This window comes from Melospiza melodia, chromosome 9 (genome assembly GCF_035770615.1).
Source record: "Melospiza melodia melodia isolate bMelMel2 chromosome 9, bMelMel2.pri, whole genome shotgun sequence".
Classification (NCBI taxonomy): Eukaryota; Metazoa; Chordata; class Aves; order Passeriformes; family Passerellidae; genus Melospiza; species Melospiza melodia.
Genome location: NC_086202.1, coordinates 16569318 through 16595194, shown reverse-complemented (window position 1 = coordinate 16595194; position 25877 = coordinate 16569318). Strand labels below are relative to the sequence as shown.

Sequence of the window (25877 nt, the reverse complement as noted above, 5' to 3'; positions counted from 1 at the left end):
TTATAGAGGGTTAACAAAGGTACTGGGGTTTGTTCAAAATGTGCATGGTCTGTTGTTTATTCATCTTAGCTTCAATAGCCTGTTTTGGGGATTTATTGGTAACTGCACCCAGTTTGTTAGAGGAGGAGTAGGGGATGGGGTTTCCCAGCCCTTCCTCTCCTTCTTCTTTAAATCTGTTATGTCACCTTTTGAGAATATTTTGTTTCCCCTGAATGTTAAAGAGACTACTTTCCTGGCATTTTATCTGGTAAGCTTCCTCTATACAGTCTGCATCTTGTCTAGAGTGAGGGCTGAGATGTCCAGCGGGGTTGAGGACGCACCTGACCCAGGCATGGAAAATCCTGAGTGCTGTGGGGAATGGGAGAAAATGGGCCAGACCCTGAAGGAATTTTCTGACCCAGTAGCCTGGGACTTCCTCTGTGAACAAATTCAGAACCCAGATGAGCTGAGGAAATATTTGCAAGAGAACCAGGACACCATGTTTCCTGTCACTAATGGCACTTATCTACTCTGATGTTCATTTCTTAATTCTGTTTCATTTCTTAATTCTGTTTCTTTCATAATATGAAATGAATGCCTTGTTTGATTCAAACACTATTCTTGTTACCTTTGAACTGCTATAAGTAGATCAAAATGCTCACATCACATATATGGACCTGTATGTTTAAATAAACCTGTTGCATGCAGTGCTAGGAGTTAACTATCTTTGAATTTATAATTAATTCATAGGCATTTATTAACATAATTTGCTTCCTGATCATATAAAGCAAAAGTACTTAAGGATCTACTTTCCTCTGATAATGAAATGAGAGCTTCTTCTGTGCTGCTTCACACTTGCTCTTTATGTTGTGGTCTGGAAAGGTGCTAAAAGCCTCAGCTTTCATCACCTTCAGTCAGCATCACCTTGGTACCAGCGGGACTGAGTTCCTGCACTGTGGAGAGATGAGGCAAGAATTTGTCATGTATGCTATCACTTACCTGGCATGGGACTGCTTGTCCTTAAAAGAGGGACTTCAGCCTGACTTACAGGGATCAATACCCCTTGTGTAGTCTGCAAGTATCCCAACTGCTGTGTGAGCATTACTGCATGGCCTACACAGTATAATGAATGACATAACTGAGTTTTTAATGTGCTTGAATAGAATACTGTGCATCCATTACCGTGTAAACATGAGCCCAGCTGAATTAATTCATTTAGAAAATGTTGGGTTCTTTATTTTCTCAAATGGGACACTTGATAAACTATGCTATGAAATCCCACTTAGAATATAATTTAGTTTAAAAAAAAGTCTTATCAGATGCAGTGGTTTGGAAACAGCCAGGAGAGCATCAGCAGCTGCCTGTTTTAAATGTATGTATATAAGTTTAATAATGCTGTATCAAACTACATTTGAGCAGGGCCACTCTTATGCACATTCTGAAATACGTCAAATTCTACTAAACCAACTGAATGTGACTAATGAAAATATTCCCATGATACGTATATAGTTTTTGTTGTCTCTTTCTCTATTTAGTGTTTAGCCTGTGACTTGTCAGTGTGTGCTTTGTGATGCAAAAAACAGGTAACAGTAGAAGGTTTAAACCATCAAAACACAACTCCGTTAAGCTATACTGAATCCTGGGGTGCATCAGGCACAGCATCCCCTGCCAGTCTGGGCAGGGGGCTGACCCCTTCTCCTCTGCTCTGGTGCAGCCTCGCCCTGAGTGCTGGGGCACTTTGGGCCCCCTCAATTAAGAAAGATCTAAAGCTGCTAGTGATTGTCCAGGGAGGGCTCTGAAGATGGTGGGGGGCCTAGAGGGGAAGCCTTGTGAGGAGCAGGTGGCTCAGGGGGAGACTTCATAGAGTCTGCAGCTTCCTCTTGAGGGGAGCAGGGGGGCAGACACTGATCTCTTCTCTGTGGTGGCCAGTGACAGGACCCAAGGAAATGGCCTGAAGCCAAGTCAGGGGAGGTTTAGGAAAAGGTTCTTCACCCAAGAGGGTGGTTGGGCACTGCAGCAGGGTCCCCAGGGAAGAGATCACAGCACCAAGCCTGAGTTGGTTAAGCAGTTAGACAATGCTTCCTGGCACGTGGTGTGACTCAGGGATGCTCCTGTGCAGGAAGGGAGCTGGACTTCAGTGATCCTTGTGGGTTCCTTCCAGCTCAGGATATTCTATGATTCTGTGCTGCTTCAAAAGATTTTTAGCTATATAAACTTTTGTTCATGTTGTGGAGAAATAACCTCATACAAGATGAACATTTTATCGGGAAAAATCATTCAGATTCTGTTGAATTGCTCTGTCTGGGTTATCATGCATTCATCATTGCACTGTAACTTTAATTGTAACAGTTTTTGATGCACCTGATTCAGACTAGTCATTGAAATTATGTTAATGGAGATCTATTGCCTGGTAAATATTTCAGCAGTAGGACTGGATGGCAGAAACAGGCCAAAGTTATTAAAGCCTTCAGCTGTTGCAGTACTTACACAAGGATGAAAGGGAAGAGTGCACTGGAGGGCCACTGCAAAATGAGCATTTATCTCAAAATGCAGAACAGAGGAGCAAAGATCTAAAACATTTGCAGGTAATGTGGTGGCATTGCAGCTGATATAGGAAATGTCTCCTTATGTTTATGTCATTACTGTTAAATGCAGTATTAAAGAAATTTTCTAGAAACAGCACAATTGGAAAATTAAGGCAGCATTAGTTTTATGGGTAATTACCTGGTAATATGATGGATTTCTGTGACTAGGAAGGGCAAAAGCAGATGTACTGAACCACGGGGACAGCTTTTACTCGTGCTAAGCCGTTGGCTAGTTGGTCCCGGTTCGAGGAAAGCGCACGTATTTTCACGGGATTCGGGCTAACTTAGTGTAGTGTTTAGTGTTTGCGTTTGCGGGCTGGAGAAAGGGGTTTAACTTCCACCCTTCCACGGGCAGAGGCTGAAGTTATTTTCAAGAAACGGCGCCGGTGCCCCGGCGGGTGTGCGCCGAGCGGAGGGCGCCGCCGCCGCGCTCACCTGGGGCGGGCAGCGCCGCCCGGAGCCCCGCTGCCGTCCGGCCGCCGTGCGCGGGCAGCCCGCGCTGCTCCGGCCGCCGCCGCCCCGAGCGGCGCTGCGGGCTGTGGCGCAGCGGGCTCGGCCGGGAGCAGCGCCTGCGCGCCCGTCCCGCCCGCCCCGGGACCGGCCGCGGCAGCCCGGCGGGGAGGAGGGAGCGCTCCGAGCGGGGGAGGCGCGCGGCGTTTCCCTTTCTCTTTCGCCGGGCGCCCGCCCGAGGCCGCGGGGCTGCGCCAGGTACGGCCGGGGCCGCGGCGGGGGCGGGAGGCGCCGCAGGTGCGGGAGGGGAGGGACGGGAGTCAGGCGAGCGGGGGCAGAGCCGGGCGGCCGCCGCCCTCTCCGGCCGCGGTCCCGCGGGGCCGGGGCGGCGGGGGGGCTGCTCCCCGCGGGCCCGGCGCGGCCTGCGGGCCCGGCCCGGCGGGGCGGGGCGGGACGGGCTGTGCCGTGCCCGGCGGGCTGTGGCCGCGGCCCCTGCACCTGTCACCGCGGGCCCCGGCCCGTCCCGGCGGCCGCCGGAGCCCGGCGGGGCGGGGGCACGGCCTCGGAGCGCGGCTGCCGGCGCACGGCGGCTGCTGTTATGTAAATTACAGCCCCGAACGCTGCCAAGTTCATGGCGACGTTGGCCCTCCGGGGCATCGCCGCTGGCCGGCCAGGTTCACAGAGCTCTCGTTTTCCACGTGTGTTACAGGTAGGAAAATGACTCGCCCGGCACAGGAGCAGGAGTTACGAGCCGTGTCTCACTGAGACCTGCGGAATTAGGATCAAATGCCTGGAGAAGTCCAGCTGCACAGTGCAGCGCCGCAGCTCTCGTGAACTGTGGACATCAGCGCCTCTCAGACTTGCTTCTCTGGCCCCAAGCACTCTGCCAGCGTTTCCTGCTCCACGAATGGCTACTCAGAGGAAGCACTTGGTGAAAGATTTCAATCCTCATATCACTTGCTATATCTGTAAAGGCTATCTCATCAAGCCAACTACAGTAACGGAGTGCCTCCATACCTGTAAGTAATACTTTGCAAAATAGTCCCTCCTTCATAAGTTTTTTTGTTTATTTCCGTTTTTAAGGGTTAATGTGTTTCATCTGGCCACTCTGCTTGTTTTGGTTTACTGAATTTTTATATTAAATATTTTTAATTAATCCAGTCTCTTCTGAAGTTTCCTAAACACTGGTCTGCAGTTTGGGTTATCTTGCACTGTGTGCAGTTCAGTGTTCTGCAGTACAAGAGAGATATGGAGCTCCTGGAGCAGGTCCAGCAGAGTAGTAAGTTGACTTGATCAAGGATCTGGAGTACCTTTCTTCCAAGGAAAGGCTGAGGGAGCTGGGCCTGTTCAGGCTCAGGAAGAGGTGGCTCAGAAGGGACCTCATTAAGGTGTGTAAATATCTAGGGTGGATGTCAAGAGGATGGAGCCAGGCTCTGCTTATTAGTACCAACAGTAGAACAAGAGGCAATGGGCAGAAAGTGATGCACAGGAAGTTCCACCTGAACATGAGGAAGAACTTCTTTATTATACAGTGGCCAAGCACTGGAACAGATTGCCCAGAGAGGGTGTGGAGGCTCCCTCATTAGAGATATTCAAGAGTAGTGTGGATGCAATTCCATGCCATGTGCTCTGGGATGACCCTGCTTGAGCAGAGAGGTTGGACCAGAGGACCCAGTGTGCTCCCTTCCAACCTGACCCATTCTGTGAGGGTATGTCAGCTCTGCTGGACTTGGCAGAGTACAGAGACCCTTTTGTTTGCCCTAGGCTAGTGGTGATAGTGCTGGCTCTAACACCTAACATATCACTGTGGCCTGTCTGTCTCAGGTGAGATCATTAGGTCAGGTGTGCTCTTTTGATGATATAACCATGCTTGAAGCTTAAACTGATGTATCTGTTGGCAGTATGTGTGATGGATACACTAGTCTGGTCAATAGTGGCCCACATCTCTCTAATGTGTTCCATGGCACACTGCAGAGAAGTATTTGAAGGTGGCAAAATATTTAATTAGGAAATAGATCTCTTTCAATGAAACTGTCTCAGGAAAAGTTGTTTAGGTTGTCTTCTGCTCCTACTACATCATCATACATTGTCATGTATGAAGTATATTAAACATATGAAGGGTCCTGTCAAACTCTCTCATCTTAATTTCACAAGTTTATTTACATGCTTGTTTTTTTTACATTTTTTTCTGACTAGCCGGTAGTTTCACTGGACCTCCTTTAGAATTTGATATCTTTCCAAATAACATTTGAAGTCTTCTAAAAGAAGAGTAAGAGGAAGCGTATGTCTTTTGGTAGATTTCCCATTTTTAAACCTTTAATAAATATCAGTTAAAATCCTTGCCTTGGCATTTCCTGTAGTTGCTATACAGTGTTGTTCTTGCAGTTGTTAATGTCTTCACTGTTAATTTTTACAATTTGGTGTTGCATCCCTACTACATGAAACACACAGAGAATTAAAACAATGGAAGCCACAGTGCAGCAGGAAAATTACAGCACAGTGGCCATCACAGAAACTGGCAGGATAACTCACACAATTGGAAGGATGCAGTGGATGGCTATAAAACTCTCCAGAAGGGAGAGGCAAGGAAGGAGACCTGGTAGGGTAGCACCAGGGAGTGTGTTAGGGAGTGTTTTGAGTGTCTAGAATTCAGTGATGGTGATGATGGAGTAGAATGTTCATGGGTAAGAACTGGGGGAATGGCCAACAAGGCAGGTACCACGGTGGAGTCTGTTAGGAATGACCTAACCAGAATGAAGAAGTAGATGAAACATTTGAGAAGCAGCTGAGGGAAGTCTCGCAGTCACTAGCACTTGTTCAGTTTAACAGATGCCTACTGGAAATAGCAGAGAGAAGACAGTCTAGGAGGTTCCTGGAGTGGGTGGAGGATAACTTCTTGACATAGTTGGTGAGGGAGGCCCTGCTGGACCTGCTGTTTGTGAACAGAGACGGACTGGTGGGTGCTGTGAAAGTTGGAGGATGTCTTTGGGCACAGCAATCACAAAAAGATAGTTTTCAATTCTTGGAAAAGTAGGGAGGGCATTTAGCAGAACCACTTCCCTGAACTTCCGGAGGGCAGATTTTGTAGCCTGGTTGATGGGGTCCCTTGGGAGGCAGTCCTGAAGGGCAGAAGTGTCCAGGAAGGCTGTATGTGCTTTGAGAAGGAAATCCTAAAGGCACCAGGAGCAGGTTGTCCCCATGTGCAGAAAGATGAGCTGGCAGGGAAGGTGACCAGCCTGGCTGTACAGAAAGCCTCTCTGGATCTTAGTAAGAAAACTAGAGTTTCTGAGTTTAGAAGAAGGGGCAGTCAACCCAGAAGGACTGCAGGGACACCGTGAAGTTATGAAGAGAGAAAATTAAAAGGACCAAAGCCCAACCAGAACTTAATCTGGCTACTGCCATAAAAGACAATTAAAATGTTTATATAAATACATTATCAAGAAAAGGAGTGCTAAGGAAGATTTTCATCCTTTATTGGATAGAGGGGGAAAATAGTGACAAAGAATCAGGAAAAGACTGAGGTACTTAACAGAGGTAAATTTATTAGAGACAGATAAATATATTATTAAATTCTCTCTCTCTTTTAAGAAACTGGGAAAATTCCCGTATTAGCTATATTTTTATGGTTGAAGTTTAATGAACATTGACAACTTTTAAAAGTTGGGGTTAGGGGAAAATAGTTACATCGGAAATCAGATTTAAGAAAAAAGTGTTTTTATTGTGGTATCTTTTTGTTTATATATATATTTTTTTTTACTTTTGGTCCTATTATAAAACATTAATGGCATAAGGAGCATTCTCTTCTCAGCAGCATCTGCTTCTTTTGTTGTTTTGTGGTTTGTGAGCTCTTCACTGAGTCAGCTCTGTCACTGCCTAGTTCCCAGGTCAGAGCACATGAATTTTACTGAGCTGCCATATAGTTACACAGGTCTTCTCACCAAAAATCTGTCACATATTTGGGTCCTTAAGTAGAAATGCAGGAAAGATGGTGGTGTTTCTATAAAGCAAAGTCTAGTTTCAGTTACCAAGATACAAAGATTACAGTGATGGAAAGGAAAATTTAAAACTTGAAAACAGTAGTGTTATGCAAATCTTATGTCTGCAAAGGAGAAGGTGATGGAAGAATTTAGGGAGGTACTCTGCTAAGTTATCTTGTAGAAAATATTTTTTATTTTTTATTTTTTTTCAAATGCAGCTATGGTATCATACAGGTATGATTCTTCAGTATTGCCCAAATAGATACACAGTATACAATGATTTTAACTGTCCTTTGGTATTTTTTTTGTACTTACTAATTGCCATGACTGAAAGCAGTATTGTACAAATGACCAAAATCTGCAGGTATTAATGGTTGAAGAAGCAGTGTAAATTCATTAGATACTGGGAGTGCAATGTATGACTTTGGACAAGTTGAAAAGCATGTATTGACATAGATGTTCTCCAGTGGTCATAGGGGAACTAATGTGATCAGTGGTAACCACTGCAGGGAATTAGCAGTTGATTTGCATATTCTGTATTTCTGGAAAATATTAAGTCCTGCTCTGAAAAATTAGTGTCTTTTCAAAAAGAGATGTTTCTGCTGGGGCTTCTGAAAATGTTGGGCAGAAAACTCCACTATTCCCTGGGTGAATAATACCTAAGTGCAACTTGGGTACCAGAACTGCAAACTTTCCTATCTCTGTTGGAAAGGAAACAGTTGTGCTAGTGCAGAATTACTTATTCTGCAAATTCAGTACTTCAATTCTTTTTTGCTACTTTCAACAGAATGGTTTTGTCTTATGGACTGAAATCTTTTTTTCTGGTCTGTTACACAGTTGTCAAGGATGTTTTAAGAACCACTGATGGAAGCAGTCTGGATGTGAGCTAAAGGGCATGTCCCATCATCTGTCTCCTGAGTCACTCCATTGTTTAGTACAGTGTGCACTTACAACATTTGCAAAATAAACTTTCCTCAAGAACATTCTTTAGTATCTTAAAAAATAACAGACTGTTTACACTACTGTAGAAATGTTGGTTGAAAGCATCAGCAAACATCTGGAGGTTGTCTAGGCTAACTTCATGCAGGAGGCAGGTTAGTTGCCACTACTCTACCAGGTCAAGCCATGTCTCTGTGTAGCTGACATTTGAATTTCTAGGCATGGAGTCTCCACAGCTTCTCTTAATAATCATTTCCAGTGCTACAGTCTTTATCTAGTTTTTCTGAATGTCCTGCCAAATGTCAACTTGTGACCATTGCTCCTTGTGATACTGTTTGCCACTCCCCAGAAGATGGGCTCTGTCACTCCTGTAACTGCTGTTCAAATGGTACAAGCTATTATTACATCACCTGCCAGCCTATAGCATGATTTGCTTTTGGCAAATTGCTGTTTCAACTTTCTGATTACATTTTTGTCCCTCACATAGCTGGAAATTGACTCCAAGGGACATGATGTAATCTGCCGTCTTCCCAGTGAGCTAGAGGAGGCTGTTTAGCTGTACTTCCCTGGGCCATCCTTCCTCTCTTTATTACAGGTGGCCATAACACACCACTCTTATCTAGTCATCAGGTACCCCTCATAATCACCCTGATCATGGTGATAAGATTTCATCTTAGTGAATCCTACCTGGCCTGTAGATTTAAGTACATCCAGTCTTTCTCAGTAGGCTTTAACCTGCTGCTCCTTGGCTATTGATCATCCCCCTCCTTCCCAAATCAAGCTAGTATGCAGGGAGGATCAAGCACTGCCTGTGAAGACCAAGGCAAAAAGATACTGAGGACTTCAAACCTCTCTGTATAAGCTATTCCTGAGTTGTTTCCCTCATTCATTAACAGGCATATTTTGTCTAAGCTTCCTTCAGCTACTAGCATACTTACACAATTCCCTTATGTCTCTCATCATTTTTAGCTATGGCTGAGCCTTGGCTTTCCTACCTTTGTCTTTAAGTGCCAGAGTAGTGATTTTATATCCTTTTGTTTCCCATTCTTGTTTCCACTTCTAATATGATCTACTTTTGCATGTTAATTAGGAACCGTGTGCACTAAGCAATTCTTGTGCACTAAGCAGTTCTTCTGACATAATTCCCTATACAGTGGACTGTATAGCTCAGCCAGCTCTCTTAAGTCTCTTTCCAAGGATAGTCTCCTTGGGAAATCTGATGAGCTTAAACAAGCTAAAGTCCTATCTCCTGAAGTTCAGGGTCCTAACTGTGCTTTAAGTGCGTACCCTTTCTCAAGATCCTCAGCTCACCTCAAGGCAAGCTGCTCTCTGTGGCTGTATTCATCACCAACTTTGCCCTGTTGGTGAACGGGAGATCAAAAGGTGCATTACTCCTAGTTGGTCTCTAATATTTGTGTTAAGAAGTTGGCAACCAAGGCAGACTAGGAACTTTCAGAAATATCCTTCCCTGCAGGAAATTTACCAGAGAAATAATTTTCAATATCAAATAATCTTTCAACCAGAGTGGTTTTCAGATTTTGCTAAAAACCTATGCTGTCAACACAAGATCCCAAAAAAACTTCACTGCAGCAAAATTTCTCACCCTCAGACAAGCGAGCTGAGCTGCCTTCAGACTCCTTCTCCTGCAAAAACTTTAGTCAGTGCCATGTAGCAGGGCCTAAATGTTATTTTTAAATAGTTTTCAACACAAAAAGTCTTTCTTGGTAATCACATGCTGAAATTCTCTCTCCCTTTTAACAAAAGAAAATCTAGTGTGACAGTCTCTGGTAGAAGTAATTAAGAGAGGAGTAGTCCCACTTGTATAGTTTCTGAAAAGAATGGTTAAGTGAAGTTTTCTGTCCTGTTTTTAAGCAAACACTTTCCCTAAAAGTAAGTGTTTTTAAAGCAGGCTTAAGGTAGATAATTAAATACTTCAGTAAATACACCAAATGCCTTGTTGCACCTCTGTGCCGTCAGTGAGATGGGTTTGATGTTCCACTAGATGGGTTTGATGTTCCACTAGCTGTGCATATCCTGTGCCCTTCCTTTGCTCACTGAATCAGAGTGATTAACTTTGAGAGAGGAAATCTTTGGAAGAATTCAAAGGATGAGTTCTGACAAAGAATTTGTACCACAATTACCTAATTAAACGTTATCTTGTAGAATACTTTATTTTAAAAATGCAATATGAAGTTTTATTTAGGTCCCTCATTAATCAACATTTAAACAGTAACCTGGATGGATACATATGTATGTAGATATTCACAAGAGATGTCCTTTTTTTGTTTGTTTGTGACATACAGCACAGTCTTGGCACTTGTATCTATGTTTTTCATCTGATTATGAAGATCTGAAAGAATGTGTGAACCAGATATCTGTGTATTGGAAAACAGCATTGTTATGCAGCCAGCCAATTAGCATATGTCACACAAGTACTTTTATCAGCCATAGAAAGTCATCTTACATGAGTTTAACTTTTATTGTGTCTCATCTGAAATGTCATTGAACGACAATGACATTCAGGTTCTTATTTCACTGGCATGTGTAGCATATACCTCAAAATTCTGCAGACTGTGCATTTAGGTTAAGCAGTTTTCTTTTGCCTGTTTGCTGCCCTACCATGACCTACAGCAAAGCTAATGAAACCATGTTATTTTGTTAATCTGTACTGGAAGCATTGAGGGGTTTTGATTTGGAGTTTGGTTTTTTCCCTAACGTGGTGAATTAATGATATTTATAATTTAATTGTGTTTAAGGATTCCCTTTTTGCCTACCTTTTTCACCCAATGTTTAGATTTCATCCTGTTTTCTGAAACTGCAAAGAGATAGGCTTTGAAAAATGTTCAGTGTTTTACATTGAGAGTAACAGAGGACGATTATACCTATCATATAGGAAAATATTTGGTTGATGATCCCACTAGGAGTATCATGTATCAGTTTGTTATTCTTCCATGCTAGAATTTATATGTATTTTTACCCTTATATTCTTGTTGGTAAATCACATTTAGTTGTGGTCAGCAAATCCTCACAGCACCATAACTCTACACAAGAAAAAGCAAAAGTTGGTTGGATTACTTCAATATTGATTTACAGTTTCAAGGGGGTTTTATGGTATTGAGCTGGTTGTACCAGCACATGATCCAGATCTGTGTGTTTATTGGCTTAGAGAAACATCTATATAGGACTGGAATAAGGTTCCTTATGATGTCTTCTCATCATATGTTATGTTCTACTCAAAGACCTTTCCTATGCTGGAAATGAAGCTCTTCGTTAATTATTAGGTCCTTTCTTGGACCATGCATGCCTTCCAACAGTATTGTCTCCTCTGAGAAACAAAAGGTATAAAGAGAGCACAAAAATGTATTCAGACTGAGGAATTTAGTTCCTTTCCATAAATTAGTTTCTATTATAAAAATTTCTTCCATTTACATTATTGTTCATATTAGCATGCTTTATGTTTAGCAGTGTTTAATGTTTGGGAGATTTTATAGAGTCAATTATCTGACTTAAATAAGTGTATTAGTTATTGATCCCATGGCATGGAGTTCTTCTGAATAGGGATAATTTCAGATTTCTTCTGGATGTAAATGAAAGCTATAGCTCAGATAGGGCCTATTTGTCTTTAGTTTGGAAAACAAACAAAAAACCTAGGAAGCTCAAATGTAAAATATCTTTACAAGACAACTCAATGCAGTAAGAACAGTGTCATCTCATCACAGACTTCAAGAACTTCTCTGACATGAGTGGAGCAGAAATCCTGGGAACAAGTGAAGGGAATTAAATTCTCTTAAGAATTTCAGAAAGTTTTTCTAGAATGCAAGGAAATCCTTTCAGAAGGAGGCTAATTCTATTGCTTACAGAAAAGAAACCGAATCACTCTGGTATTGAAACAAAGCCCGTTCTCCTTTTGAAGAATTTTTGTGCTAATTCTCTGAGTCTCTGTTGCAAAAAAAAATGCATAGAATGGTTTGGGCTGGAACAGACCCTTAATTAGTTCTGACCCTCCTCTCATGGGCAAGGAGACCCTCCACTAGTTCAAGTTGCTCATTGCCTCTTCCAGCCTGGACATTTTCCAAACAAAAGAAGCTTAGGGGTTGTGTTTATCAATTCTGAAATTAATATTGAACAGTTGTACAAATTTTCCCACTTTGTTTATTCTTGATCATTTTAACTCAGGCTAGAAAGACTCCATAGAGATGCTGCTGTTTATACCAGACAGAAGGTTTACCAAAAACATAAAGACTAACTCCTTCCTTTGTTACAGGAGTTAGCAGATGAAACTCCATTGAAAAAGAGTTATCTTTAAGCTCAGCTTCTATGAAGTCAAGTTAGAAGAGCTCTAGAGTAAGCCAAACTCTTCTGTTGCTTCCCTCAGTGACTTTTACGTGAATTTCCAGATGACAGTAATTTACATCTGCTAGACTCCATGATTTCATCATCATACTTGCTCCTTAGCCCTTTTCTCCCCCACACTCTTTGAACTGAGGTTTCCAACTAATGGCACTTCTGAGACAGCCTGTAACTCTCAACTTGGTGGTTCATTGGTGTTGTCCTCACCACCACTAACCCATGCACCTTCTCCTGACAGAAGCAGTGAATTCAGGTAGATATAGACACTGGGATTAGGAGCTATCAGGTGCTGCAGCTGAAATGCTTAACTGACAGAAGAGTTATTTTACAGTTCCTTGACAATCTTGGGCTGTAAAGTTAATGTCTTTAAGTTAGTGATTTAAAGCAGATGGAAGAGACACCTACATGGAGGTTTAATATGTGTGCGTTATCAGCATCAGCTGATTTGATATAACCCTTCTGAGCAAATATAAGCTTTGTTTGTTAAAGGAAGTTCAAGATTCCTAGAGTCTTATAATTAGGATTTACCAACTTGTTTAGAGATGTTCATACTTCTTTAAGTAATTGATGAAAAAATTTAGTGTTTCAGCAGAAAGCATATTGCAGTCACAGCAGTCCATTTATTTTTTCAGTCCATTTACTGATGAATTTGCAGTTCTTATTTCAGTGTAGGTGAATTAATAAGAAGAAGAGGGTAGAGTTTATCTCCATCCAGAACATTGTTGTGCAGTAATATTAGCAGGCATATTTGTTCTCATCAGCTTGGCTTCCATAATTAATAACATTAAAATCTACAGTCTGTAATTGATCATTTGGAAGCAACAGTAGTGTAGCACCTTGTTTAGTTTACTTTCAGTTGATTGGTTTTTAAACTGACATTGTTGTTGGTTTGGGTGTATTGATACTTACCATGGTCCTGATCCTGATTTTTCATTATGAGGTTCAAATATTAAATGTTGAGTGTACATTCTGTCATTGCTTTGGAAAGCACCATGTCAAAAAGGAAACACTTTGAACCTGTGTGCAATTTCTGTGACCTTTTTTCTTACATTAAGTATTTAAACCAGTATTTTCAGCTGCAAGCAACACCATTGAACTGATGTAAGTTATTTCAGATCAGCTGAGGTGATGGTGGAAGTTCCCCAGCGCCCACCTGAGAACCTGCCCTTTAAGGTGGGACAGGCTTTAAGGTGTTCTTTAACCTGCTCTTTAAGGTGGTGGGCTTCATGTGTTGTGATGCTGGGAGAATTCTAAGTAGCTGAAATATCTCGTAATTTAAAGTGCTTGTCCAGCCTGTGCTGCTGAGCTTGGTGTCCCAGTGGAGCAGAACTAACGATGGTTTTGGGGAACAAGAAAGGGATAAGATACATTGTAATTATTTACTTTACAATAATACTCTTTTATTTCTGATGTATGAGGTAGCTACCATGTATCATTAGGTCATACTCAAGCAATATTATTTGGTTATTGTCTAAGGGGTTTTTTTCTTTATATTTTCTCCTTCTCTGTCTTAGTTTGTAAGACTTGTATTGTTCAACACTTTGAAGACAGCAATGACTGTCCCAGGTGTGGCAACCAAGTGCATGAGACCAATCCACTAGAAATGTTAAGGTAAGAATCTATTTCACAGCATTTGCTGAAATGCAAGAACAACAACAAAAAAAATCTTAATGTTTTTATCCTAAAAGGGCAATAATTGTTTTGCTTATTTTTGTAATGCATATATGAACTCTTCTAAGCCATATAGGTTGTCATTTTCTCAGCTCCCACTACAGTCTAAATTGAATTTTTCAGATATAATACAAGGAGGAGACATAAGGGAAAGAGACAGAAATAGTGCTTCTATTGTACAAGTTAAAAAAAATAATATCACTATTAAACAAATAAATGAACCAGATACCTTTTATTCTTTATGTGAAATTAAATTCTAGAGGGTTGTTTTTTGAAATTATTTAGGGCATTCCAAACCTCATGGCAAATTTTTATTTTTAGAGCAGCATATAGAAAATGAGTCATGTTAAAAGCTATGTTTTTCAAGGCATAAGTCCACCAATCTGAATTGAAATCTGCTGTAAGATTAATGAAAAGACACTCATGAAAATAAGTTTTTACATTAAAAATACCCTTTTTTGAGTTTTTAATATTGTATTAACACACCTTTTAAAATTTTTTTAAATTAAATTCTGGATTCACTTTTAGTGGTGCTATGTTGAAACAAAGATGATAGACATCCAATAAGATAGAAAAGTTTGCAAATGTAATCATAACTGGAAGAACTTCATGTTTTCTTGGAGTGATGAAGGCTCTCTGTGCCTTCTCTTCCAACGCTACCTCCACCCCATTCCCCAGTATTATGGTTTTGTAATACTGTTGTGAACTTAGAAGGACTTATTCTTACATTAATGTAAAAATATAAATTTCCATCTGGAATTTACTAGGCTTGGTATAATTTTCTGATGTCATTGGTTTTGTTACAATTTGTCATATATTGCATTGATTTTTGCTGATCCATGTGTGCACATCCATTCCCAATTATGTACCAAGAGCATAACTGAAAGAGATTCAATTCAGCAACTGTAAAGAGTGTTATTGGCCTAAGACTTTGTCATCTGAATATTTTTGGAAGGGTGGGGCTGAGCAGGTTCATGTAGATTATTTTTCTGATTCCTGTCAGTTTCTGAGGTGCTGTGTGAGTCATAACAGAATATGCTGTAGGCTAATAATAAGCTGAAAACAAAAGCATTTAGAAATATTTCTTTTTATTCTCATAGGACCACTTCATATGAGATGAAAAATGCATTTTCTGAAACATAAAATAGTTGTTTAGTAAACAAATATTGTCCTTTGAGCAGGAAATTATAGATGAGTGAGGAAAGTTGAGAGCACAAGCCAGAAATGTGAGAAGAGCTATTTTCTCTGCAATTATTTCCTGCAATTCCTTTTAGAGTCATTTGGTCTCTTTGCCAAGAAACTGCATATAGTTAGTAGTTTCCTGGTTGTATTTTATGAACCAGCTTTAAACATTTGCTAAACTAATAATCAGAAGAGCACATGAGCCATGCAATGGAATTATCTTTCCTGGATGCTGCCTGCATAACTTAATACAAGAGTTACACTCTGACCATGGAGATCAGCCCCATCATTGCTAAAGAATGCAGTCATTTTCTGAGAAATTGTGTTGAATACCACTTAGGAGTTTTAACTAAGATCTCTCAGATAAGCTTTATAAACTTCTTCTAAACTCAGTTCTGAGTAACTTCATAACTATGTGGGCTTTTTAGATGTATCTCTTAGTTGGCAGCACTTAGGGTCTCTTGTAACTAGAAGACTAAGTCTGAAATTCAACATTGAGCTCTAAAATGAAAATGTAAAATGTAGGAAGAGTGTTAAATTTTAAGAATTCCTTTTACTAATTTAGCAGAATTCTGCATCATCAGTACTCAATAGGGTCTGTGTTGATAATGCCATAAGGGCAGACTTCTTTTTTCTCTTGCTAGCATACCCCTGTGCATGCAAGGTTTCCTGAGCAATAGTCTTAGTTTGGTTCACATTTGCTGGTAATTATCAGAGAGTGTTGATCTTGTAACTCATTCAGTATTATAGAAGGGTTGGAAAAATGAGCTATACTAAGCTGGCAGAAATGCTTGATTCTTTTTTCTATATGGTCTGGTTTTGAGACTTGGAAGATGGTTGGAAGATGTGGGAATGGAAAGAGGTATCTCTGAAATATCAATGTTCATTTTTCAGCATTAACAGGAAGTATCATAGTAAATGACTGAGACCACCTTTTTCAAGTAGTTTCATTTTGGAATGAGTTTGATGTGAGACACAAAAATACAAATATTTATGTCAGACTGCTTACATGTGTGGATTATGGGAACACTGAAAGATGCATCTGAAACTGAGAATCTTGTAATAATTTCATGTTTCCCTGCATTTAAAGATCAGATTGGACTTTTTTTTTCCTGCTCCCTGTCAGAGTATTTATTACTATTTATCCTCTGTAAAGAAAGTAGGTTTTTTTTTTGGTTTTTTTTGTTTAGTTTTTGGAGAAAAATTAGGTATTGACTAGAGTGGGAAGCCACTTCTTGTTTCTACCATGGTAAATTTGCAAAGTATACTGGATTTTTTTTTGCTATCTTAGCATTACCAGTGACTTTTGTTTTGAGCCATTGAAAGTAAATTAGAATGTGCTATATGGGAAATTTCAAAAATAAATGAAATAAAACCAGCATGTATTATACCATCCTCAAGAACAGAGGGATTTTTAATTAAGGTAGTAGTGTTCTCTTTTGAAGTCCTTATTTCATTTCATTTCTTTTAATGAGTAAATTATGAAGGTTGGAGCTTTCTTACAGTGTGAAATGAATTCCATTTCTAAGGCATGTTCCCAAGTTCCCAGTGCTCTGCTGTGGGAACCTCACAGAAAGCAGCACCATGTAGTTCCCTCAGATACTGACAGAGAAGGCTGCAAGTTACACCACCTGGGAAGGTTGACCTACCTTGTATCTATCAGAAAGCCAGCACTCAGACATCCTACAATTTTAATTTCCTTATCTGTGAGAAAGTGCTCTCTCTTTTTTATGGGAGGGATGTTTCACTTGCTGAATTTTTGTTGTTGTTGTCCCCTTAAGAAGAAGCAGTAAAAATGGGTTGTGTTTGTAGCTGTTTGTACCATTTCTATGGTATGACTGAATCTACTGATGGATGCCACAGGGATCTGGTCTCAGAACTTGATGGTTGGGTAATGGGTCTAGTTGTAAAGTGCAAGTACAAATTCTCTAAGGAGAACCTTGAATACTCATGTATTTATTTTAAGATGATTGTTATCAATTTATATTGATTGTAGACATTCCTCAACAATAAAAATATTCATTCTTACTCCTGCTTTGCAACTGTTGGTGAACAAATGACAGAACAGCTATGTTTTTTTAGCAGGCCTATAGTGCATTATTAATACCACGTACACACATGTATTTGCAAATATGTATATAAAGAAATATATTGTTATTGAGATGAAAAAATAAGGCAATTTAAAATATGCCAGATTCTGACTGAATGTCAAGATACTTAATTTCTCTGTATTACTTAGTATTTTATTTTGTCATGACTTTTTGTTTAGGCTGTGGGCAATGGGAGTTTCTGTTGAGGAGAACATAAAGGGCAAAGGAGAGGAAGGAAAAGGAAACAGAGTGAAAGCCAGAGGAAACTGAAGGATGAGAGACCAGGAGAGGAAGTAGAACTAGAAAGCAGATGATAAACTAAATGGATAGAATAGTTGGTTAAATTAAGAGAAAAGGAAATAAAAGTATTTTAGCTTCAGCAACAAGAGTAACTGCAGTGTGTACACTGGAAGGGACTGTGATAACTAGTTTTGGCACTAATATCAGGGTATCAGAGGACATGCCTGTGCAGTGTACTCTCTTCTGGTGTACAACACATGGCAGATTTAAATAGTTCAAATTAACTGTGCTGGGTGCTGAGAACTATCAAGTCAGAGCAGCATGGGTGCTCTGTGGTCTTCTCTATCCTGCCAAAACTGCTTTGCGGTGGTATGGTAAGTAGGAAATAGTCTATTCAGGTTTTGTAACAGGCTTATTACCAAAGCACTTCAACACCTAATATGATAATGGAGTTTATCATTTTCATGCTTACTACTCATGAGCTGGACCTTAAAATTGAATGCTACTTTTCCAGTGTGTTCCTTCTAGTAACACTGCTGTTTGCGTGTAATACAAATTCAGAAATAAAAATTTTAGAGTATAATGTTTTTATCTTTTGCTTCATTCTTATCTTTATATGTTAAAAAAGTAATTCCTTCGTTATTTCTATGATAAATCCATTTAGGATATGGTTGAGATAAGCTTTAATGCATGTTGTCTCTCAAACTAAAATCAGTTGACTTTGACAGGACAGGATCATTATTTACTAGAAAAATGCAAGTTGTTACTCAAAAGCTTTTGTTATTTAAACACTAAAAAGACTTAAAATGCTAGTATCCATTAATGTCAAATGTATTTTTTCCCTCTGAAAGGCTGGATAACACCTTAGAGGAAATTATATTTAAGTTGGTGCCTGGACTTCGAGAACGTAAGTTTCTCATTTGGTTTTGGGAACTGTTTGGGTTGGTGGGGGGAATATAGCTCTTTCTAATTTCATACCTGGTATTGATTTGAAAATTCACATTACTGTTCTTTGATGTTAACTAGAGGAACTGCAGCGAGAGATTGAATTTTGGAAGAAAAACAAACCTCAAGAAAATGGACAAGGTGATGATTTTTTCCCTTTCATCTGTGTGTTAAGTAACACTGTTTATTAAGACCAGTTTCTTCACTGACACAAGTACATTTTGTTTTTCCTGAATTCGAAGATACTACAGAAACTTGTAGTGAATCTGTGCAGATAAATGGGCCTTCACATACTACTGCTTATCTATCAACCAGTATGTTAACAAACTGTAGCTGTTTTGCTATTATTTCATTTGCATTATCCTAGGCTCTGACTTGCAACACTCTCACAATTGTCCAGCTGAATTCTTAATTTTCTTAATAGAGCAAGGCAGGATTTTTTACAGAGTTTTTACAAATTACTTTCTGTTACCAAATTTCACCATCTGTTAAGTAGGAGGTTGTCAAGAATTAGTTATGACAAGCAGTAAAACAGTTTTCCACACATGCCAAATAATTGTTTTCTATAGATTCCATAATGCTTTTTTGGTTGGGCTTTTTGGTTTGTTTTTTTGCTTTGTTTCATTTTTTGTAGTTGACCCATGAACTTTGAAACTCAGTACTGAGGTGCTAAGCGAGGACTAGACCAGCTGGTTTTATGCCCCTTTAATTTGTCATCAAGTTTTTAATACCATAGCCTATTTGATTTGATTTTAAAGAACTTGTGAAAGATTCTGCTAAGTTAAAAAATAGCTATTTTCAGTAAAGGGTAACTGTCAAGTAAACATCTTATATTCTTCTGCATTCATTTCATTATAATATCTTCTTTTCAACTTTGTAACATTTAATTTTCTTTTTCACAAGTTTTGTTGATTTGGACTAGGCATCCATTGTGAGGGACAATGTTATTTTCTCTATTATATAAATAAATTATGAATTGCAGAACAGTTTAGATGAAATTATATTAGTTTACTACAGTATACTATGTAGTTTATACCTGTTCAGTTTTAAAAAATACTCAGAAAATATTTTTGTGAGATAGAGACATATCTTGACTGTTTAGAAAATGATCTGCTATATACGTAGAAAGAACCAACAGATAATTTGCAAATTTGTATAATGTGACTTAGTTTTGATCTATTTACTCTTCTGGTTCTTACCTTCCTCTACTAATTTAATGATAAATCCAATAGAGATGAGTTAGTAAGTGTAGTGAGAGCTTGGATTGTTTTTGTGGATGAGAGGAAAGCACTAACTCACAGATTATAGTTCTGAGTAGCTACAGATGTATCCAACTCCGTTAGAGACTGTAGCCTGGGGCTACCGAACTTTGTGTCTGCAAAGTATTTGGAAGTCATTACAACGCATTGATACAAATTATGAGCACTTAAGCTATTTTCTGCCACAAACAAGCATTTAGAATCTTGCCTGGGAAGAAATTATTTGCTGAGGATAATTTCATTTAGAAGAGACTGTTTCAGTTGTCAATATCATGCCCTGCAATCAGATTGTCACTGTAGTTTGAGTCTGTCAGTTATGTCCTGTGCCACAGGTTGCAGCACAGTTCCTAACCTAAGAATCTAAGAGCTGTTAAAAAATCCCAGGACTTAAAGTTTTCACATATCAGAAGGAAAAAACCCCAAACAATAAAGCAGATCTCAGCCATTGGTGACTCCTGTAGGAGAGTGGTTGCCAGAAAGAATTGATGAATGACAAAATGCTATGGTACAGAGAGAAAATATTCAGTGGTACTGTCCAGCCTGAGGTAAACAAATGCTTGTGACAGGTAGACTGCACCTGCTCAATTGATAAAGTTTGCTTCCTGGACTTTCAGAAAAAAAGAAAAAATATCTGCAGTTTGATACTATAAATTCTGCTCGTGGAAGATGATAGGAATAAAATGTGTATATGATACACATTCAACTAAATGTGTCAATAGCTAATAGGAACTTGGGGATAAATCCTGCATAATTAGTGAAAGCTTAAAAATTCTAAGAGAGAAAAGTAATGAATACAGCTTAAAACTCATCTTGAATATGGAAATTGAACAAAGGCAACTAATTACTCTGTCAATAAATTTGGTCATGGCTTGGTGTTTATTAAAGTTTACATTCCATTTTCTCATCTGAACTCTTCTAAATTCCTTTAGAATCTGGTAAGTGTAGGAAACTAGTAGAACTTGATCTGAAAGGTTTTTTAAAAAACATGAAAGCAGCTTATTCAAGTTAATTGTGATAATGTTTTATTCCAATAGAGAGCAGCCTTTGTTTTAAATCAAAATAAGTAAGTTGGGGATACAGAAAAGAAAGCTAAATGTGTACAATAAGATTATTATATACTGTACACTAAATCTGTAAACCTGACTCCATGTTATGGTTGTTATTTACATACATTGCAGCCTTATCTAAATGTACTTCCCAGTCTTAGTGTTTGAGTGCTCAACTTTGCTAAACCTTTCTAAACCATACAAGATGGTACTTTTCCAAAGAGTTAGAATTTTAACCAGGAACCAATAGAACATGTTAACAGCAGAGTGAAAGGGGATAACATTTTCTATGTGATTATGTAGTTTGTATAAGCTCTGCTAAAAAATACACAGACCTTTCCTCTTTTCTTATATTTTTTCTTTTTAAAAGGGAGTAAGTAAATATATGGCTATTTAGTTGTAAAATCCTTCTGGAGTTCTTACAGTGACCTATTTAAATCTGGTCAAAAGTGGATGAAGTCTAAGGTTTAGTTTGCCTTGTGATTGCATTACAGGCATTTGTCTTCACTGGATTATTGTGACAGTTAATATGAGTTGATTGGCTGTGTTACTTTGATATATGTGTTGGTATTAGTCATTCTGTTTTTTATTTAAAAACATTTTTGTCACTAAACTGCTACACTATACATTAGGTTTACATGTCTGAGTGATTGTGATGCATGCAGAGTTGCAGGGTTTTAATTATTGAACATATCAGAAGTAGACAGCCATACCCAATATAGTCCATCAACTAATTATTTTCTGTTCCATAGAAATCTGTTTGCATATTGCATTAAAATTTCAGCCGTGAAAATTTGTTTCCAGAGATGTTTAAGTTGGTCAGTTTAAGAATGCACTGAGTTAAAACTGTGTGAAGTTAATGTGAAGAAAAATTATGGCTCATAAAAATGCCTTACTTCCTTATATATATGATTCTTAATTACTTTATACTTAAATAATACGATCTTCATATTTTACAGATGAAAGTCCAAAAGCTGATAAACCCAAAGTAGATGAGGAGTGTGATGAGAATGAAGAAGACAAAGACTATCACAGGAGTGACCCACAGATTGCAATCTGTCTCGACTGTTTGCGCAACAATGGGCAGTCAGGAGATAATGTTGTCAAAGTGAGTAGCAAACAAGCTGTGCTGTACTTATTGATGACAGAATAGCATCTTACAGGAACCAAATCATTTTATAACCATTAAAAATAAACCTGATTGTAGTGACCTGTTCCCACTTCACGCTTATTTAGTCCTTTCCTTTGAGGCGTTTCAGTGCATCTTTGGAATTTTATGAGAAATACAGTTCTATACAGAAAGCCATCTGTGACAGTGGAATTTTTGTTTGTGTGTGGATTATAGTTTTGTAGCCTACAGCCTTTATGGTATACAACTGCACTACACAACAGATTACAGCACACCACAGAGGTATTTATAAAGCTAGCTGAAGGTGAGCTGCCTTGTACCTTGAGGATTACTGTTTTAACATGCCAGAATGAACCTGCTTATCAAATATGTGGTGCCCTGAATGACTGTGATCCAGATCTTCTGAGCTGTAAACCTGATTCTAACCCTGATGTGTTGTCTGTGGCCATGGGGAGATCACTTCAGTCTGCAAAATGTGTGGAGTAATACCTGCCAATTGGTGTTTTAAGAATTAGGGATATTTGGTTTCTATTCCTGAGGGGGATTACCTAGCATACTTAGTCTACAAGAAAGTTTTTAGGAATCACCTTAGGTTTTTACAATGTTTTATTAAATTACAAATAGAAGGATAAAATGAAAAATATATTTAAGAACTTTTCTAATAAAGCTACTTGTATTTTTTAAGTGTTATGTTACATGTATAACTTTGGAGGTTCTTAACACTTCTAAGAAATGCAACATTTCTTTGACCCTCAGTGTTACTAACACAAACACACTGATTATTTAAGTTCTTATGGGGGTTTTGATGGGTTTGGTGGTAGCTGGGCTTTGGTTTTTTTCTTTCCTCCCTTCTGTATCTTTTAGAAATATCTCAAGAACCAGGGTCAAATGAAGTTGTTTGTCATCTTTTAAATTTTGAAAACAAGTGAACAAAAATGAACCTATGGTGTCATTAGCAATTAGAAGAGAATTGTTACTGATTGAAAAGACTATCAGTTATAGGTGCTCCTGCACTAAATATTGCTCACATGTTTTTTAAATTTTTAAATTTCTAACATGTTTTTCCTGATTTGTTGCTGTTGCTTTAGGGCTTAATGAAGAAATTTATCCGCTGTTCTACTCGAGTGACCGTGGGAACTATCAAAAAATTTCTCAGCTTAAAATTAAAACTTCCAAGTTCCTATGAGGTACATTTGAAAGAAAGACGTTTTTATTTTTATTTCCCTGCAACATAATATATTTCTGTGAAATTTAATCATGTTTGAACCTGCTTTCCCTCTTTCCAGGGATACAGGAATTTAGACTGAAGCACAGACTATTTCTTCAGCCTGTTCTTGTACAGGAGCCAAAGGCTCCATGCAGGGCAGGCTGTCTTTAGCACCAGCAGCAGCCTCCCAGCTTTGGTCAGGAGTAGGGCAGAGTTAGGTTTGGTGCACAGGTTATAACGATGCAGAGGAGTTTGTCACGGTGTCATGACATGCTGATCAGCCTTTTTGGTGTCATTTGGTTTTTAATCTGTCCTTAATGCCTTGTGTTACAAAGATTCTGCTTACTTTGAAATTTTGCCTTTTTTTTTTTTCTGAAACACAGAAAATATTATAGGTCTAGTAATGAAAATACTGTCAAACATTTGCAGTGGCAGGCAGCAGTAAGATGCTATAATACAGTTTAATGTAGGCATTTTTCATGCTGAGATCATTGCTTTTCTCTGTATTTTGCTTTCAGTTAAGGAATGTCTGTGTACTTTGAAGCGCATTTTCCTTGTAATTTCTTAGTTATTTTTAAACTAATTTTTTAAAGTTTCTTTACAATCTATTTTTTAAATGAAAATTACTATACTTCTGGTTTATATCTTTGGGTTTGAAAGAGTACTGGCATAGCAAGGTAGCCTTCAAAATACTGCACAAGGCTTTCTCTTCAAATGGATACTGTGTAGTGTAGCTAAATATAGGGAATGTTTGTCTACTGGTGATTTCATACCTTGGTAGCAGACTTCCTTCTGTCCACACTTCAAATAAAAACACAAAAGTGAATACCAGGGTACAAAAAACCATATTGTCAGCATGCTGTCTTCATCCAGCTCTGATATACATGTCTGATGGTATCATTATATAATGATAGGAGTGGAAGGATTAACTCTGGAGATTCACTTAGCAGTTCCTTTAGACATTAAATTTCTGCATCCCTTTGTCTTACTGTTTGTTCTGTTGTATTTTAAGCTGGATGTACTATGCAACGGAGAAATCATGGGGAAGGATCACACTATGGAATTCATCTATATGACAAGATGGAGACTAAGAGGCGAAAATGTAAATGCTGTTACATTATTGATAAATGATATTTTGGTGTATTTATTATAGACACTATACATGCTTTCACATCTTAGGCCCAAATATAATCTATGACCCTTCAAAAAACCCCTATTTAAAATGCCTTCTACATGTTTTCTGAATTTCTTATGTAAAAGCCTATGGGTGAAACCCTTCAGCACATATATTGTGTAGATTCTGAAAGTTCAGAATAGTGGATGTATGATGTGTACATGCAAGTTCTGCTCAGAGTTTTAAGTCAAGTAAGTGGAAACCCAAGCCCTTGTTCTTCACCAAATTTGTTTTTGGTGACCTTTTGAGTTATAATAGTTGGGGAATCTGCATCCAACAGTTCTTCAGTAAGAACCTGTTTTGTTCAGTCAATAAACTGAAAGTGACACTGAAAAAATTACTGGTGAAATCTAATTGTTTTATTAATGTTTCTGTTAATACTGCATCTATTCTTTTTGGATATGCTGTATAACAATAACATTCAGATAACAGCCAGATGGGTTTTCCTTGCTGCATGTGTATAAATTAGAATTGCAGTATTTAACTTTTTAAAAAGACTTTTTTTTTCAGAGATTATATTCAGTTTGGTTTTGTATTGCCTTGTATATTATTTTATTAGAAGTCATATACCCTTTTCTTCTCTTTCTTTTATGCATTTGTTTGTGTGTGCCTGTTGATTGGTCTTTGTAGCACATGCAAGTTTGTCTGTCATTACTAGTGGAGGCTAAATTGGAGTGCAGCTGAGGTTAAGCATTTAATATACCTTAATGTACTGATCTGGAGAAAATTCCAAACTTCTTCTATTCTTTTTTTTTGTTTAAAGCTTCCTAGTGCTTAGAATAATAAGTGCTGGGACACGGACAGAAAACACGGAGAATTAACACATTGTAAAGTTAACAATTCACGAGTCTCCTAAAGTTTTACCTTAATCTGAAGCTGGAGGGGGAAGGATAGATTTTGATAGGAATTAGGGAGATCATTGTATATAGGCAAGTATTTGATAAATTTGAAAGTAATATTGCATTGAAATTTGGTGATTGCTGAAACCCCCAAGAGAGCTTTAACTAGAGTTTTTTCCAATACTGCCTTGAAACCAGTGGATGTCTGTTTGGTTTGCCATGTTGTATTTCTGTTAGCATTGGCTGTCCTATTAGGAAGTGTTGAGGCAACAATTTCAGTGATAATGGAATTTTTTCATGGCATTTCATCCTGCAGCCCTTGCCTACTGCATGAAATTAGAGGCAACAGTAACTATAATCTTGCTAAAAAAAATTTGCACTAAAAATTTTCAAAAATCTCAGAACTATAGTTTTTAACATTTAGTGAATGCAAGAGTTCACAACTCCTGCTTAAGCTTGTAAGCGTATTTATATACATACAGCATAGCCAGGTATGTGTTCATCTTCTCTTTCATGTAGCTTTAAATCACTCCCCTGAAGTCAAAGATGATTAACACCTCTAAAAAATTTAATTTTGCTCGTAATAAATCCAGTAATATCTATGCTTCTATGATTTTGTTCTCCTCAATGAAGTTGCAATGGTAATTAATTAACAATATCCTTCTGAATGAAGATCGAGTGAATCCATTGTCTTCATCTCTGAGGTTTTACTGCATAGCTGTGGACCTTACATGAGATAGACAAGAAAAGGGAAAAATATCCATTTATTCATTAAACAATTCCTTCCTGTTTTAAAATGAGTAAATTGATTGTAA

At 38.5% G+C, this 25877-nt stretch overlaps 1 protein-coding gene across 5 annotated transcripts in view; it reads left to right on the top strand.

Annotated features, from left to right (window-relative positions):
* PCGF5 (polycomb group ring finger 5) overlaps window positions 1-25877 on the top strand; it is a 65758-nt gene that overhangs the window by 28262 nt on the left and 11619 nt on the right. For 4 of the 5 annotated variants that reach the window (XM_063163529.1, XM_063163531.1, XM_063163526.1 and 1 more), the window contains 7 exons: window positions 3724-4033; window positions 13795-13891; window positions 18315-18370; window positions 18490-18549; window positions 21673-21821; window positions 22931-23029; window positions 24062-24151. In XM_063163529.1, coding sequence (XP_063019599.1) covers window positions 3922-4033; window positions 13795-13891; window positions 18315-18370; window positions 18490-18549; window positions 21673-21821; window positions 22931-23029; window positions 24062-24151 — 663 coding nt within the window. In that variant the 5' untranslated portion in view covers window positions 3724-3921. Of the gene's footprint in view, window positions 1-3172; window positions 3273-3723; window positions 4034-13794; window positions 13892-18314; window positions 18371-18489; window positions 18550-21672; window positions 21822-22930; window positions 23030-24061; window positions 24152-25877 lie in introns of those variants that run through there. The other variant, XM_063163527.1, reaches the window with a different exon arrangement.